General features: G+C 46.2%; 3 protein-coding genes across 7 annotated transcripts; 1 reads left to right on the top strand and 2 right to left on the bottom strand.

The window, feature by feature from the left end:
• Nucleotides 1-61: 61 nt before the first annotated feature.
• SCNM1 (sodium channel modifier 1) lies at nucleotides 62-2,916 on the bottom strand. 2 transcript variants are annotated; one of them, XM_064282573.1, is made up of 7 exons: nucleotides 2,731-2,916; nucleotides 2,398-2,468; nucleotides 2,056-2,144; nucleotides 1,861-1,955; nucleotides 1,652-1,740; nucleotides 704-898; nucleotides 62-578 (listed from the first exon to the last, which is right to left on the bottom strand). In XM_064282573.1, the coding sequence occupies exons 1-7, from the start codon at nucleotides 2,779-2,781 to the stop codon at nucleotides 455-457; spliced, it is 714 nt and encodes a 237-aa protein (XP_064138643.1). In that variant the 5' UTR covers nucleotides 2,782-2,916; the 3' UTR covers nucleotides 62-454. The 2 variants fall into 2 exon arrangements, with proteins under 2 accessions (XP_064138643.1, XP_003409521.1); XM_003409473.4 differs by having other exon boundaries at nucleotides 62-554; nucleotides 2,731-2,911.
• Nucleotides 2,917-3,618: 702 nt separating this feature from the next.
• LYSMD1 (LysM domain containing 1) lies at nucleotides 3,619-9,355 on the top strand. The gene is made up of 3 exons (XM_023547333.2): nucleotides 3,619-3,924; nucleotides 8,452-8,816; nucleotides 9,217-9,355. The coding sequence occupies exons 1-3, from the start codon at nucleotides 3,745-3,747 to the stop codon at nucleotides 9,353-9,355; spliced, it is 684 nt and encodes a 227-aa protein (XP_023403101.2). The 5' UTR covers nucleotides 3,619-3,744.
• Nucleotides 9,356-10,959: 1,604 nt separating this feature from the next.
• On the bottom strand, nucleotides 10,960-13,632 carry TNFAIP8L2 (TNF alpha induced protein 8 like 2). Of its 4 annotated transcripts, none has more exons than XM_064282570.1 (2): nucleotides 13,534-13,632; nucleotides 10,960-11,519 (listed from the first exon to the last, which is right to left on the bottom strand). In XM_064282570.1, exon 2 carries the CDS (start codon nucleotides 11,512-11,514, stop codon nucleotides 10,960-10,962), a length of 555 nt encoding a protein of 184 aa, XP_064138640.1. In that variant the 5' UTR covers nucleotides 11,515-11,519; nucleotides 13,534-13,632. The 4 variants fall into 4 exon arrangements, with proteins under 4 accessions (XP_064138640.1, XP_010587752.1, XP_064138641.1 ...); XM_010589450.3 differs by having other exon boundaries at nucleotides 13,509-13,589; XM_064282571.1 differs by lacking the exon at nucleotides 13,534-13,632 and adding an exon at nucleotides 12,616-13,502.
• Between the last annotated feature and the right edge of the window lie 2,528 nt (nucleotides 13,633-16,160).

Here is a 16,160-nt window from a genome sequence, read left to right as displayed (position 1 = left end):
GGTGGGGGAGCTCCCTCCCTTGGTGTTCCCTATAACTCTGCCAGTGCCTTTGGTCTATTCTACTTTCATAGGGTACCTAGCCTCAGCTCTGTTTCGAGATGTGGCTGGGTCCCCCCCAAGGGCCTACCCAGAGCCTTCATGCCATCTGAAGGGGGAAAGGACTTTCAGTGGAGGTGGGGAAGGAAGTAGACAACATGAAGGGCAAAGACCTGCTTCTGACAGACTTATTAATAGGGCACTGAGCTGCATGCAGCTGACGCTTGGCATGACGTTGGTAGAAGGTGGGGGAGGGGTTAGAATTATGGGGTGCTGTGTACATTGTAAGGAAGGAGTGTCTAGCCTGAGAACGAACAGATTTGATATCCTGAGATGGGACAATGAACCAGACTTGAGGAAAGTTAGGCTCCCAGCACCTGTTGTAGTTTATTTGTGAACTGAATGGGGAAAGAGGGTATCAGTCCAAGGGGAGATCAGGGGGTTCCTCCTCATCAGAGTCAAACTCAACATTTTCATCTTTCACCCATCGACCCTGTCCATCTGGGATCCATCCAGAGCTGGAAACATCAGAGTAAACAGAACTGGTCAGAATGAGGATAGGAGGTTTATTAAGAAGTTAGTAGGGATGAGAAAAAAACTCAGTAGGTTTGAAAAAAAGGCCAGAGAGAAAAGAGCAAATGCGAGGGAAGTGATTCGGCATACTTACCTTCGAAGAGTGAGGTAACGATCCAGGGCTCGTCTTCTCGTGGGGCTCATGGGTACAGGGGCTGGGACAGTGGCTGATTTCTTGGCCTGTGGACCTGTTTCAGGCTCAGATTCCCTGCTGATCTTCCGACTTTGGAGTTCAGCCTCTGCAGGTGGCAAACGGGAATGGACGACGGAGGGACCAGGGGCTTCTGGTCTGGGTGGAGAAGGATTGAAGTCTGTAAAAGTGGTAAAGGAAAGGGCCAGCTCTCCTGTGACTCCCAACCCCTTAATGCAGCGTTTTCTAAACCATGTTCCTCAAGCTATTAATGAGAATTGTGCATAAAAAGGATTTTGAAATCAAATGAATTTGGGAAAGCCTAGGTTAAACAAAATTTTTAAAGGTTTTTTTTTTTAATTTCAAGACTTTGTAGAGCCCTTAAATATGCTAATATCACTATGCTTAAAGTAGAATTACAAAGCGCCATATCCCAAACTTTATTTGAAATCATGAAAATTTTTTTTTTCCTGGAATACCAATTAGCATCTTCAGAACACAGTATTCCTCAGGATACGATTGGGAAGACAATAATTTTAGAGCCATCTATCTCCCACTGTCCCTCCCTACTGATTCCCATACTAGTAGTTCTTTTCCACCCACTGTCTCCATCTTTTTATGTCCCTAACCAATGTGAAAGACCTTTCACTGTTATTCCCCTATTCTTAATTCCTCCTAATACAGCAACGTGCTGTGAGGAAAGAATAGCCTTCTAAACAAATGGTGCTGGGACAACGGGGTAATCCTCATGTAAAAGAATGAAGTTGGACACCCCCCGCCACCTCATACTGTGTACAAAAATTAACTCAAGATGGATCAGGGACAAATTTAAGAGCTAATACAGTAATGCTATCCTTTCCCTATTTCCCATGCTCAAGTCATATTTTTCTCTGGCTTTCCCATCCCACAGACCTGTACTTCCGGCGGCAGCAACTGTTATAGTGGGGAGCTCTGTGTAGAGCACTCTGAGTGATAAATCGAGTCTGGGCCAGCAGAGGAGCCTGGTATGGGGATAGGGGAAAAGAATCAGAGCCATGAGAGCTAGAGAGAAGCCAAAGCCCTTCAAGCCTGGGGTGTGCAGCAGGGTCTTGTCTGGGACACAACTTTCCCTCTCTGATTACCTCAGCTTTGTTCTCCTCCCTCAGTTCATTCTGCTGTCTTGGATTCTGCTCCATTCCCTTTCCTGGCTGCTTCTTGCCATAAAAACGCTGCAAGCCTGAGGAGTAGCGGGGAGGGAATTAAAAGCAAAGCGCTAAGACTGGTCTGCAGAGGTTTCAAGGGTTTACACTCTATCCCATGCACTCTTTTAAACTTACTGGACAGATGTTTCTTCCCTGCACGATGGGCAGTCAGCATGGCCAGGGTGTCCAATACAGGCCGGTGAGGGCAGATGGCACAAGCAAAGCTGAGGAGGGGTAAAGAAGACAGTTGGTACAGGGGTAGGAGTGGGAGGTCTGCTGTAGGTTCCATCCTGTCCTAGTAGTCCTTTCCAAAGCCCTACTCCCAGTTCTAACCTCCACCGCCCACATCCCTGTCTCTTCCAGTCTCTCACTCTCTGCCAAAGAATTTTAGATACTCCAGAACTCCCCCATAATAACGAAAGCTTATTGAGCCTCCAACCGCAGAACTCTCAGGCTTGAATCCTTCCTCGCCCTCACCGTCCATCCCGTAGCATCAGCGCCTCATCCTCTGGGATATAACTGGCCAGCAAGTCCCCGACTCTTCGTTTCTGGAGGGAGTAAGGGAACAAATCCGAACGGGATAAGCGGAACAGGAGGCAGAGATGGAAGGGAAAAATGATAGAGACGAGGCATCAAAGGGAATAAGGTCCATTGGAAACAAGCGATCATAGGGCGAAGAAGAGGTCTAGGAGCCTGACTCCCTCTCGCCCCTCATCCCTCCGAGCTGTTTCCAGAGCAACGAAACAAAGCTCTTTCATAGATTTCAGAGGGTGGCTGAAGCTGCTCCAGACCCTCTACTTTCGCGCTTACTTTGAGTACATTGAGTTGACTCCAATCGTCTCCTTCTCTCTTGAAAGACATCGCGACTGTCAGCCTCAGAAGCAACAAATTCGCGGTACCAAATTTTTCACTCCCTTCAGGCCACCGTAGCGGTAGAGGGGTGTCTCCTCGCCCTCTGCCTGTCTTTTCCGGTTGGCCTCGTTACTTCCGGGGTGTGCTTCCCCGCATGCATTGCGCGATTCTGAAAACACTGTTCTTGCCCAAAGGGGACTGCTTTTCCTATGGTGCCCTGCGACCCCGCCGGCGCGAAGCCTCTTGGGAAATGAAGTCTTTTCTCAAAGAACTTGTCGCCCAGCTGGAAGCAGGCCCTTGAATCTCGGCAGATTCGAAGCATTTGAAGAGACAAGAACCTATATGTGGAGCTGATGCTTGAACCCGAATTTAAGACCGATCTGATGCGGAGTAGGTCCTTAAGGATCGATGAGTGGATAGTGGACTACAAACTCTCCAACCACCCGCTCTTCATCTGCGACGTCAGCTCACCTAGGGTGGGCCCGGCTCGTTCCAGACCCTAGGGGATCAACCCCGGGACGGGGCGGAGCTGGGGCGAAGGGGGGTCGGGAGCCCGGGCTGCCCGGCTGTGGAGCAAACTGAGGAAAGGGTGTTGAGGAAGGTACCTAGAGTTCCAAGGTCAAAGGTCAGTGTAGCGAGGAGTTGTGGGGTTCCAAAGGGAGACTTTGGTAGAGACTGAATACCCAGGGGACCAGATTTGTGGAAAAGGGACTTGGAGGGAGAAAAAGCGAGGGCAGATAATATCTGTCTAGAATATCCTAGGTCCCTAGGGGAGGGAGGGGAGGAGTGACGGGGGCGGGTGGAGGTTCGGGGAGTGAAGAGGAGCTGAGGTCGGGGCGGGGGGAAGGGAAGATTTAGGAGAGAAGGGGAAGGATCTCCCTGGATATCCATTCCCAGACGCCGGCCCGTCACTGTCCATCACTTAGCCGGTCCTCCCTCAGTCGCAACCGGAGCTGTCAGCAGGGTGAGGAGATGGCTTCTCCCTCTAGACAGCCCCCCCTCGGGGGATCAGGACTGCTTCAAGGGAGCCGGGCTCGTTCTTATGGAAGCCTGGTGCAGTCCGTCTGCTCCCCAGTGAGGGAAAGACGCCTGGAGCATAAACTGGAACCTGGAGACACTCTGGCTGGACTAGCACTCAAATACGGGGTGACGGTGAGTCTTCCAAGACTAGGGTGCTGACAACCAGTTAGGAGAGAATGTCCTGAATGCAGTGACCCCTCTAAGTAACTTTTCCAGGATTTTTCCTAATTGGGGCTGTGTCTGTTCTGGCTTTAATCTGTTTGTTTGTTTTCCCTTGTCAGTGTTGCTCTCTCTGGTTGGGGCAAATCCTGCCCCACTACCTTAAAGGAGAGGAGCAGCTACTACTTTATTGAAGCCTACTCTATGCCAGATAATATACTAGCTGCTTTACATGTATCATCCCATTTGATCCTCACATCCCTCTCAAGTATACAATTATTGTTCCCTTCTTGCAGATAAAGAAACGGAAACATGGATTAATCTGTTAACCAGTTTTACCAAAATGAAATAGCTAATGAGTGACTGAGTTGGAATTCAAACATCTGTCAGACTCTAAAGACTGTACTATTATTAACTACATGGAAACTTTATAATTGATAATGATAAAACATTTACAGCAAATAATGGAGAGCTGGTTTTTAGTTCTAAGTTCCTGGTGTGCCTATCTCTTCTTGTCCTTTCCTTTCTCAGTGCTTTGCCTTCTTGCCAGTAAGGTGGCTTTTCTTGGTAAGGAACAGGTTCTCTTTACAGCAAGTATGTGTAGGGTGTATTTGATAGGTGTAACAATATATTGCATTAAAGTTGGCGAGTGTTTTTCCATATCCTGTTCATTCAATTTCACACAAACAAATGTTGAATTTAGCCAACATTTGCATGCTTGCTCTGTTTAAAGCAGTATGGTAACCATCTTGGACATAGAAACAAATAAAATGTGTGACTGCTGCCTTCATGTAATTTACAGTCTGGTGAGAAATTTCCCGGGACAAAAATAATGATAGTAGGTGGCAGAATGTGTTGAATTTGTAGTGATATTAACAAAGGATGGGAAGTTAGAAATGGAGATTAATTTTTACTTGGAAGGGACAGAGGTGAACATCAGTGCAGGTTCTGAGGCAGCCGTCACTGTGGTCCTTGGAAGACTTAGAAACTTCTTCTGTGCTTCTCTCTACGATTTGTGGAATACTGTTATTTGCATAGGTTTTTGTCTTCTCAATAGCCTATACTCTCCTTAAAGGAACCGTGGTGGCGCAATGGTTAAGTGCTGAGCTGCTAACCAAATGTCTTCGGTTAGAACATACCTGTGGCTCCCCGGGGAAAAAAGACCTGGCGATCGGCTCCCATAAAGATTACAGCCTAGGAAACCATATGGGGCAGTTCCACTCTGTCCTATAGGGTCTCGATGAGTTGGAATCAGCTTGATGGCACACAACAACAACATCCTTTCTTTAAGGATAGAAACTATTTCCTGTCAATAATTATATTCTTAAAGTCTGGTATAGTCCCCACCACATAGCAACTTAATAGATGTTTTTCGAATGAATGAGTATGGCTAAGATTTCCACACGTAGAGACTGGAAGTATAGGAAAGAGTACATTTCAAGTAGAGGGAATGGCCTAAGCAAAAGAAGTGGGTGTGAAAGTACAGGGCAGCCCCTGGGGCTCAGCAGGGTCTCAGAAGCTTTGCAAACAAGGAAACTGGGCTACCAGTGAATCAACAAGTACTTTCTGAGGCTTTTTTTTTTTTTTTTTTTTGCTCTGTACAGACAAGCTCTGTCGTCTAGTGAAGAAGAGTCCTAGGTTCTAATCCCATGCTGCTGCTTACTGAGTAACTTTAAGTCACTTCCCCTCTCTGGAACCTCAGTTTCCTCACCATTTGTAAAATGAGGAAAATGTATTAAATAATGATAATTATCAGAGTTATTATCTACTTATCATTTAAGGAACACTTGCTACGTGGAAAGCTTTGTATATGTGTTACCTCATATTATCGTCATAAGACTCAGTGAGGTAGGTGTACCTATTCTCATTTAAAGATGAAGAAATTGAGACCTAGGGAGATAACTTTACATAGATTATACAACTAGTAAAATTGATAGAGCTAGGATTCAGACCAGGTTTTCTCATTCTAAAACCTTCACTTTTAATTGCTAACTGGTGGCACAGTGGTTAACAGCTCAGCTGCTAACCAAAAGGTCGATGGTTCAGCCACTCCCCTTTAAGAGAAAGATCAGGCAGTCTGTTTCCGTACAGATTACAGCCTTGGAAGCACTATGGGGGAGTTCTACTCTGTCGTATAGGGTCACTATGAGTTGTAATCGACTCGACAGCAATGGGTTTGGTTTTTTTAGTTCTATTATACTATCTAGATTCGAAGGGCCTTTCTAGCTGTAAAGACTGTGGCTCCATGGTCCTTTGACCTTGGTCACATTGCTTTTAAAAGTAGGATTATGTCTCCTCATATGGTGCTTCCAGGAATAATAAAAGAAACAGAAACTTCATATATTAACTCATAACATCTTGAAGCTGGAAGGGACCTAGGATATTATCCCAACAAAATAAAATCAATAGCATAGAAGCACTTGGCAAAGCAAAAGTATAAAAGTAACAAGCCAATGTTAACTTTTTTTATTGTTCAGATTAATCTGATTTCATTTTTAAACATATTATAACAGTCTAAGAATTTAGTAGTCAAGTTGAGACCTAGGGACCTAGGTCTTGCCACAGAGTAGAAACATCTTTGATATTTGACCAATGTGGCTTTCCAAGCTGATGCCAATACAGGATGAATTTTTAGTAAAACTGGCAACCTGGCTCTCGTATAGTAAAATACTGACGCCCTATGTTTATGGTTCCTGTATTTTATTATTTATTCATAATGCATTAATGACCCCCATTAACATGAAACATTGTGGGTTGCTGAATAGTGCCTTGGGGATACAAGACAGCAAGTTGCCGTCTCTTTCCTTAAAGGACTCACAGGGTAGTAGGAAAGACAAACATGCAAAGAAGAGAATAACGGTGTAATAGAGTAGGTGTTATTTGGGCAATATCTACAGATGCTTTGGCAGCCCGGTGGGGGAAAGATGTGGCAGTCTGCTTCCGTAAAGGTTACAGCCTTGGAAGCCCTATGGGGCAGTTCTACTCTGTCCTATAGGATCGCTGTGAGTTGGAATCAACTCGAAGGCAGTGGGTTTTTGGGAGCCCTGATAAGGTAACACAAAGGGAGGGATGTAGATGAGTGCAAGCTTTCCAAGCCCAGAAAGAGCTAGTGGGGAGGCATTTCAGGCAGAAGGAATAGCATGGATAAAGACACAGAAGTGTGAAAGAGCATGGAACATTCAAAGAAAACAAAAAAGTTTGGGAGGGCAAAATGTATAGGTGGCAGAAGGGGAGAGATGAAGCTAGACATTTCCTATTGGGGGCTAAATTGAGAAAGCCCTTGAATGCTAATTTGGATTTTATCTTTTGATTGGGGAGGGGGAGAGCTATAGGAGTTTATAAACTGGGCAGATTTATTTATCTTTTTAAGAAAGATAGATGTCAACCGGGTAGAGGATAGGTAGAAATGGAGGGAGAAAAACCAGTTAAAAAACTGTTCAATAACCCAGATAAGAAATATTAAGGGTCTGTTCTAAAGCAATGGCAGGAGATATAAAGATAAGACCATATGTGAGACAGATTTTTGAAGCACTTTTGTTGACCAGATGGATATGGATAGTGCAAGGAAAGTATGAGTTAAGGATGACATTGATATTTCTATCTTGGGAGGCCAGATAGATACATGGTGATGCCAGTGACTATGTTCATTATTTGGTAAATAGGCACTAGATAAATATTTGATCGATGAGATTTACTAATATTATACTGAGAAAAGCATTCCCCGAAGGAATAGAAAGGCTCAGGATTCTAGTTCTAGCTCTGTCATTAGCTTGCTAAGTAATCTTAGGCCGGTGACTTCACCTCTGAGCCTCAGTTCCTTCGCCTTTAATAACAGCAGTTCTCAAGTGAGGTCTGGGGACCCCTAGGGGTCCTTGAGACTTTTTCAGGGGCCCACAAGGTCAAAATGATTTTCATACTAATAATAATAAGTCAGTATTTGGCCTTTTCATTCTCATTCTCTCATGACTGTATAGTAGAGTTTTCCACGGACTGCATGACGGGCGATACTGCACCAGATTGAAAGTAGGTGCAGATCGGCAAGTCCAATTGTCTCCTACTAAGTCAGACATTAAGGTGATTGGCAAAATGTAAAACAGTACCTCTCTTCTCACTGTATTTTTTTGTTTTGTTTTGGAAAATGTTGGGGTTTTTTGTTTTAATATTTTTGTTAACATGTAATGGGTTTGTTATTTTTAAATCAATGCTTTTAAAAAATTTTCTCAGTTTTAATTTATAATACATTCAATATTGACAGCTTTTACCCACATAAACAAAAGCTCTTTGAGATCCTCAATAATTTTTTAAAATGTAAAGGGGTCCTGAGATCAAAAAGTATGAAAACTGCTGGTCTATAAAATGATGTCAGCTGTTTGTACTTTGGCATGGTTGTTACAGGGTCAGGTAAGACTGTACAATCACTTTTTAAAATGCATGAAATGCTATAGAAATGTAGGGTTAATTGTTATTGCTGTTATTAATTTTGGTGACTTTTCTTTTAAGATGGAGCAGATTAAGCGTGCAAACCGCCTTTATACTAATGACTCCATCTTCCTGAAGAAAACCCTCTACATCCCCATCCTGACAGAGCCCAGAGACCTGTTCAATGGTTTGGATTCTGAAGAAGAGAAAGACGAAGAGGAAGAGGTACAGCCACGTAAGGATGAAGTTAGGCCACGCTCAGCTGAGAGGAAAAAGCAAGAGACAGGTTCGAGACGTGCCAATGGTGAAATCCTCCCCGCACCTGGCCAGGAACCCCCCATGCCCATCCACGACCTCACGGCCTCTGACTTCCTTAAGAAGCTTGATTCACAGATTAGTCTGTCAAAGAAGGCTGCTGCCCAGAAGCTGAAAAAAGGGGAAAGCGGGTGAGTCTTGAATGGTTCCTTATAAGCCCCTCCATGAATCTCTCCATCCTTCCAGCCTTACCTAAACCTCACACACAAGCAAGCAAAGTACCAGCAGAAGCAAGGGGATACCTTTTCTCCAGGTAGCCCCAAGACAATGTGCAGAGCCAGTGGCTGCTGGAATGGGTAGAGGCGGTGGGAAACTGAATTCTATATTCTCGCTGGAGTACAACTTACTGCTCTGATGATCCATGAAGGAGCAGTAGGGTTAGAATTTATTCAGAGGGTGTTAAGAAGCCATCTTAGAGCAACCAGCTTATGTATTGGAGGAGAAGGTTAGCTTCCCATGTGCCTCTCCATTTGAGCCAACATCAGGTTCTTCCCTTGATTTGTCACTCTTTCCCCTTCTCCTCACCTGCAGGGTGCCTGGGGAGGATGCAGGTCCCCACCTGAGCTCCCCTCGGATGCAGCAACGAGCGGTCCTAGGTCCTGTGCCGCTGACACAGACCTCAAGGACCCAGACACTACGGGACCAGGAAGATGAAATCTTCAAACTCTGATGTCCCCAGAACTGACTGAGAGAAGCAAGATGTTGAAGGAACAACTTGAGGGGGAGAGGAGCCTGAGGTGAGGCTCAAGAACACAGCTTCCCAGCCTACCTCCCTCCACTCCTGCCATCTTCCCTGTCCACCCAAGGGTTTCCTCGGCCTGAGGAAGTTTTATTACAACAGTAGGGGATGGGAAATAGACCTCTTCTCAGTTTTTTGGCTGAATCTAGAGTTGCCCTTCAGATGTAAAAGGCTCTTTTTACATCCCTGCTGCCTTTACTGTCCCTTCACCATTCCTTGGCCTTAGAGCAGGGAAGCAGGGAATCTCCCAGCCCCCGACTTCCTCCCTTTCCCCAGCTATGTATCTAATTTATTTGGTGCTATATTGAAGTAATATTTATTTGCTTTATTTCCTTCCTACTATTAGTCAAAAAATGGGATTTCTATAGCCGCTGGATGGAAAGGAGAACCCAGGAACAGTGACCTAGTGTCTGCTGGTTCCCCATCTCCTTAGCCAAGTGGAGTGGGGCAGTCAGTGATCTAGTCCTGCTGCAGGGAATGAGAAACTGTGCTGGCCCTTTCTCTCAGTCAGAAAGTTAAGGATTTGGGCTCAGCTTTGACTAACTAGTCCCCCATAACTCCTAACTCTTGCTCTGAGGACAAGCAGCACTATAAGATTCTGAACTTTCCATCCCACCAGTTCACCCCTGTGACCTGCATCTCTACGCAGCCTGTGGTGGGGCTAAGGGGATGGAAGAAGGATTGTGTTAGGGTTTGAAGAGGAGGATAGACCCTTCTGTTGTGGGGATCCCTTTGTTACACCCCGTCACCCCCCAAAAAGCCTATCTGTCTATGCCTTGCTCCTCACTGTATATTTATTTGCAATTTGTAGCACTGATCTGCGGTACCGTTTTTTTTGTTTTAGTTTCTTAAACGGAAGAAGTAGGTAAGGCAGCCTCATTGATACTAGAAATAAGCCTCAGTCTCCTGTATGGAAATGGTGAGAGGTGAGATAAGTGGTGTTTATTTCCCACCTTTCTTCTGTGATGATCACAAGGTGTGAGAAGCTGGAGAGATTAAACATTGAGTCCTGTGCATGTTTTAGTAGTTTTATTTCCCGGATGAGAATCTCCCCTGCCCTAGCCCCTGCTTCCTGCACTCTGGAATAGAACCTCTGGTGTCTGTCCAGGCTCTGCCTAGAACTGGAGGTTCTGGGATGTCTCCAAGGGCCCCCGACCCCCTTCTGTCTTTAGTGTCCCAGAGGGTTGATGCACTATGCCCCCTCCCCCTAGTTCATAGAGGAGGGGGATTTCCTATTTGAAACATCCCTTATGGAGGAAATAGAGATCCAAGTTTCACTTCGTCTTTTTCAGGCAGCTTTGTTTCCTGCCCTGGGGCTGAAATGGGAGAGAGTCCTCAGCCCTCAGCATTGCTCCATCTCCATCAGCTTTTTTGGGTGTGGGGTGGATTCAGAGCCAGAAGCACTCCTGGGAAGGACTGAAGCCGGAGGAGGAGTGAAAAGCGTTAGTGCAGATGAGCAGGGTTGGAAAGCCCATTATCTGTTGTTTTCTCAGTCAGCCATTTTCCCAAGGTGGAACATGCTGGGCTCAGGACTCTCAGAGCTTCCCCTCGTCCAGCAGCTTCCTGAGCCCATCACAGATCTTGCCAAGGTGCTGAGTGAAGTCAGGCCCATAGAGGGCCGTGAGCAGACTCGGGTCAGAGAAGTGATCAAACACATGGCGGATGCGGCCATGTGACTTGGGCGTAAGGTGGTGCTCCACCAGCTCCAGCAGCATATCTCGGCACTCGGTCAGCAGGTGGGCCAGCACGGCAGCCTCAAAGGTGAAGTCCACCTCGCCGAAGCTAAGTGCTGTCATGGCGCCCTGCCGCAGCTTCTGGCGAAAACGGGCAGCCAGGTCCAGTTCGCTGGGGCCAAAGCAGCCGCTGCGGTGTAGCACAGCCACCTTGACAGCTACCTTGATCAGGTCCTTTATAACCCGCTGGGCCTGGGGCCGGCTGTGCGTGTACTCTTTGGACACACGGTAGAGCTCATCTAGCACCTCACTGCTTGTCTCGTCGATGAAGAGATGGGCCACAGACCTACCTGCCATCTTACTGAGTAGCTTCTTCTCTGCTTGCAGTGCCAGACTCTTTGAACTGAAAGGCTCCATGGTTCCTGGGAAATAGGATGTGTGGTCAGTTACGAGAAGAAAGGCCACAGTCTTCCTTAGAAAGACAGAAATGGCATTTCCCCTTTCTGTCTCTTTTAGTTTCTTTCTCATCATCATCTTTGTCATCTTCATTCCCCTGAGCCCCCTCATTCCTCTGTGACTTGCTCCTACTTGTCTCTTTTAATGCTGTTGTTTTTAGGTGCCATCGAGTCGGTTCTGACTTATAGCAACCCTATATGACAGAGTAGAACTGCCCCATAGGGTTTCCAAGGAGCAGCTGGTAGATTTGAACTGCCAACCTTTTTGTTAGCAGTTGAGCTCTTAACCACTGCACCACCAGGGCTCCTTTAATGTTGTAGGAAACCTCAATCTCCAAAACAGTGGGAGCAGTGATATCTTTGACTGGAGAAACGTGGCAAGCTCACCACAAGTTACATCTTAAGGGGAAGTAGACTGTTGCAGCTACACTGGAGAAAAAAGGGCTTACCTGGCAGATAATTCTCACAGCTACCATTTCTGAACACTGATTACGCACCATACGTGTATGAGGTGTAGCCATTATTCTCCTTGCTTTACAGCTGAGCAAACTGAGGCTTATGTTAAATAACTTACCTGAGGTCAAACTTAACTGTTTTTCTGACTCCAAAGGCCAAAGGCTGATGTCAGCCATTGTTCTGTACTGCCTTTAGAGAAGTGAGAAATGAGGTCCCAGGAATTCTAGTAAGAACTAATATTAATAAAAACTAATATTTATTGAGAGCCTATAGGCCCCTGGGTGGTGCAAGCAGTTTGTACTAGGCTACTAACTAAAAGGTTGGCAGTTTGAACCCACCCAGCAGCGCCACAGAAGAAAGGCCTGGTGATATGGTTCCATAAAGCTACAGCCAAGAAAACCCTACGGAGCAGTTCTATTCTCTAACACCTGTGGTTGCCATGAATCAGAATCAACTCAACAGCCACAGGTTTGGTTTTTGGTTTTACTTTGTGCCCAGTTCTTTATGAATTATCTCAATCTTCCCGACTGTCTGAGAAAACTGAAACTACAAGATATTAAGCAACGTGGCCAAAGTCACTAGTAAATGATAAACACGAGCATCCAACCAAATAATCCAAAGGAGCCTCCTTCCCAGGAACTCCCAGTGAGGTTGATGCACATTGAGGAGCCCTGAGAAACAAACACCTCAGGGGGTCAGGCAGTACTAGAGGTCTAAGGTCTTCCGCTGGGGTAGAAGTGGAGACCCTCCTGTTGACCCATCAGCTGCATGTGTCCAGGGTTCTCTCCCCATGGTCTTCAGCTGTGGTTCTTCTGGTTGTTTTGCTTCTTACTTCCCCCTCGCCTGCTGTGCAGGATGTGGCTCTGACCGCAGTGAGGAGCAGCCTCGCCCTCTCCCCCAAACCAACATGGGAGTCTGAAGAGGTAGAGGAGATGGGTAACTGTGGGGGTTTCTTCCCCAAATGAGTAAGCCCATTGGGTACCTGGAACCTTATTTTGCGCCCGGCTTGGCCTGGGACTTTCTGGGCCATGCTCCACAGCCGGAAGAGGAGGTTGCTCCATGTGAGCCTTCCTTCCTCCTTGGCCTTCCTGTTACCCAGCTCTCTTTTCCCCCTGTTGCCATCTTACGCTTGGTCTGCTGTCCTCTCCCTCTCTCCCTGTTTCAGCCTCCCTTTTTATTCTGTCTGGGTCCTGCCGTGTGGTCCTCTAGCCATGCTCTCCTTCTGGCTCTTACCTACCTACCTCCATGTCTTCTGAGATTTCCTTGCAATCTTCAGTACTTTGTCACATACCCATGTCCACCCCATCCCTCAGCCTTTATTGTGTCCACTCCATCCCATACCATGTCTTTCTTTCTAAGGGTGCCTTGCCCAGAGAAAACTGAGTTGGACATCTCCACTGGGGACCCAAGTATTCTTTCCATCAAGTGAGAGTCTACAGTATGGAAAGCTAAGGCTGAACGAGCTTGGGACTCTCCTGCCACCAACCCCCTAAAGCCTACCCTTCTGTTGTTGCCAGTCCCTCACCTGCCCGCGGCTGGTACCAGTCTTGCCTTGGATGTTCCCGGAGAGCTGACAGAATGGAGAAGCTCCTAAGTGAGAGGCCCTTTGGCCTGGCCCCACCCCTCAAGCCCCGCCTGCCTACTCTCTGCTCAGCCTCCGATTGGTCAATCAGTACTACTATCACCAAGAAGGCCAACAACCCAGAGCATCCTAGAAATAAGACAAAGGCCAAAAGGAATAGCATTCTGGGAAACAGTCTTGATTCCTGGGGAAGGGGGAAGAGGATTTACTTATACCCTGCTCTCCAATTTTTTGTGCTTTCTTTCCTTCCTGCCTAGTTCCTTTATACCTTGTTCTCCCTTATAGTCTGTGATGCTGGGGAAGAAGTGAAGCCCAAATTTCTGGGACGAGAGTCAGTAGGGAAATTTCTCAAGATTGAACTGAACATAGTCTGGAGACTCCAGGGGCAAGCCAGAGACCAGGAGGTCTGAGCATGTTCCTGGAGTCTCCAGGGAAAGGTGGTACTATGGGGCAACATTACTACAAGCATATGCTTCCAGTGCCTGGCTGGGTAAAGGTGGCACAGACTGTCTAGACCCTTTATTCTGGAGGAAGGGAGGTGCTGGGGCCAGGGCAGCTGGACAATATGTGACCAGCAGGTGTCAGCACAGCACAGAAACACCATACCCAACCAGCCTACTGAGCTTTGTAGCTGCTCATGGGAAGCAAAAAGGGTAAGTCACAGTTTCTGAATGAGGAAAAATTTTTACCATCAAGAATCTTACAGCCTAGTCAGGGAGATTAACTAAAGTATGGAGAACCATAATACAAGGCAAACAGTGCCATTAGCTTAAAAACAAAACAGTTCTTAGGTGCCATCAAGTCAATTTGAGGTTTAAAGAATTATGAAAGTAAAGGATTACTGTCGTTGATTGCTTCTGATAGGACATTCTCCAAGAAGCCTTTCTGAAGAGGCAGACTTGGAAGGATGGAGTCAGCTATTTAGGAGTTAGGAATGGGGAAGAGGTGCTTCCCAGATGATGGAGACAGCATAAGCAAACACTGGGAATACAGTACAGGGCACACTCAGGAAATGGTCATTTATTCTGTATGGCTGGAGCATAGATTGTTTGAGAGGGAAGGGAAGAAGAAAAAGCCCAAATCCCGGCACGCTTTAAAGGACCTTGTTGCTGAAATGTTCACACTTTCCCTGTAGGCAGTGGGAAGCCATTAAAACCTTTTGATCAGGGGAGTGAAATCATTAGGTCAATGTATGGAATGTGTTAAATGCTTCAACCGATTTTTAGCTGTGGAAGTGATCAATGGTATAGCCTGCTTAAACACAGGATGAGAACTGACTGACTAGAGACCTTGGGATTTGGTGATTTTACAAGAGAGAGGTTCTAGAAGAAAGGGAAGAATTGGAGAGTAGGCTAGTTGTGAAGAGTTGTGGAATAAATTGAAGTTCAGAAGTGGAGTCGGTCAGAATACCACTGTCCTCAAAACTATTGATTGTCCTCTTGGAGACAGTGGTTGGGTTCAACGGCTCCTTTATTTTCATTACCCAGGGTCCAAAGCTGAGGGTCTGTGATACAACTTGGGTTGGGAAATGTTAACAGCTCTCTTAAGGAGTATGGTGAGAAAGGCATGAAGAGAAATGGAAAGGCTAGTTTGTGACTGAGCACTTCTGTAGCCTGAGAGGAAGGAGCCTGTGGAGAAGGAGGCTTAGAAGATGCAAAGGAGAGGAAATGATTATAGAGGGAGGTGTGGGGGCAGATGGAAAAGAATGAGACTGTGTTCAGGGAGGGAGGGAGTGCAGGACAGGAAACTAGCCTCTGTGGAAGGCACTCTCCTAGATGTTGTGTAAATATCTCATTTAATCCTTACAACACCTTTATGAATTAAATATCATGATACCCTTTTTGCTGATGAAGAAACCGAGGCTTAAAGAAGTTAAATAACCTGTCCCCAAGTCACAGAGCTAATAAATGGCAGTCAGGACCTTGTGTGATTCCTGAGCCTAGGCTTTTTTGATAATTACCTTACAGGTTTATGAGGTAATGACTTTAACCTCATCCTGAATGTGGCAGCATTCTACCTCTGTATGCTCTGTCGATTCACTGATCATAGGCTCTACAGGCAGTAGTACTAGGTAGCACTATCAAAAATCACAGGAAAAATAAAAGTCCTTTTCAAGAAATGTACAGTTTAGTTGGGGGGGGAGGACCAAACCCATTGCCATCAAGCTGATTTTGGCTCATGGTGGCCCTATAGGACAGGGTAGAACTGCCTCATAGGGTTTTCAGGGAGCGGCCATGGATTCCAACTGCTGACCTTTTGGTTAGTAGCCAAAGGCTTAACTATTGTGTCACCAGGGCTCTGTGCCACCAGGGCTCCAGCTGAAAAATAAACCCGTTGCCGTTGAGTCAATTCCGACTCATAGCAACTCTATAGGACAGAGTAGAACTGCCCCATAGGGTTTCCAAGGAGCAGCTGGTGGATTTGAACTGCCAACCTTTTGGTTGACAGCTGAGCTTTTAATGACTGCGCCACCAGGGCTCCCGTTGGAAAATGGGGGGGTGGGTGAAAATACAAGAAGATGCAAATACAGTAATAACTTCTGAACCCAGAATTCTGCCACCAACAACCTT

This window comes from Loxodonta africana, chromosome 3, assembly GCF_030014295.1.
Source record: "Loxodonta africana isolate mLoxAfr1 chromosome 3, mLoxAfr1.hap2, whole genome shotgun sequence".
Lineage (NCBI taxonomy): Eukaryota > Metazoa > Chordata > Mammalia > Proboscidea > Elephantidae > Loxodonta > Loxodonta africana.
The sequence above is the reverse complement of the archived record's forward strand: the minus strand, read 5'-3'. Positions and strand labels throughout refer to the sequence as shown.

Coding starts and splice junctions, on each gene's coding strand:
- SCNM1 (XM_064282573.1), bottom strand. CDS start 2,781: ATGTCTTTCAAGAGAGAAGGAGACGATTGGAGTCAACTCAATGTACTC. Junction 2,469..2,730: donor GTCAACTCAATGTACTCAAA/GTAAGCGCGAAA, acceptor TACTCCCTCCAG/AAACGAAGAGTCGGGGACTT. Junction 2,145..2,397: donor CTGATGCTACGGGATGGACG/GTGAGGGCGAGG, acceptor ACCCCTCCTCAG/CTTTGCTTGTGCCATCTGCC.
- LYSMD1 (XM_023547333.2), top strand. CDS start 3,745: ATGGCTTCTCCCTCTAGACAGCCCCCCCTCGGGGGATCAGGACTGCTT. Junction 3,925..8,451: donor CACTCAAATACGGGGTGACG/GTGAGTCTTCCA, acceptor TTTTCTTTTAAG/ATGGAGCAGATTAAGCGTGC. Junction 8,817..9,216: donor CTGAAAAAAGGGGAAAGCGG/GTGAGTCTTGAA, acceptor CCTCACCTGCAG/GGTGCCTGGGGAGGATGCAG.
- TNFAIP8L2 (XM_064282571.1), bottom strand. CDS start 12,670: ATGTGCATCAACCTCACTGGGAGTTCCTGGGAAGGAGGCTCCTTTGGA. Junction 11,520..12,615: donor AGGCTCCTTTGGATTATTTG/GTTGGATGCTCG, acceptor CCTATTTCCCAG/GAACCATGGAGCCTTTCAGT.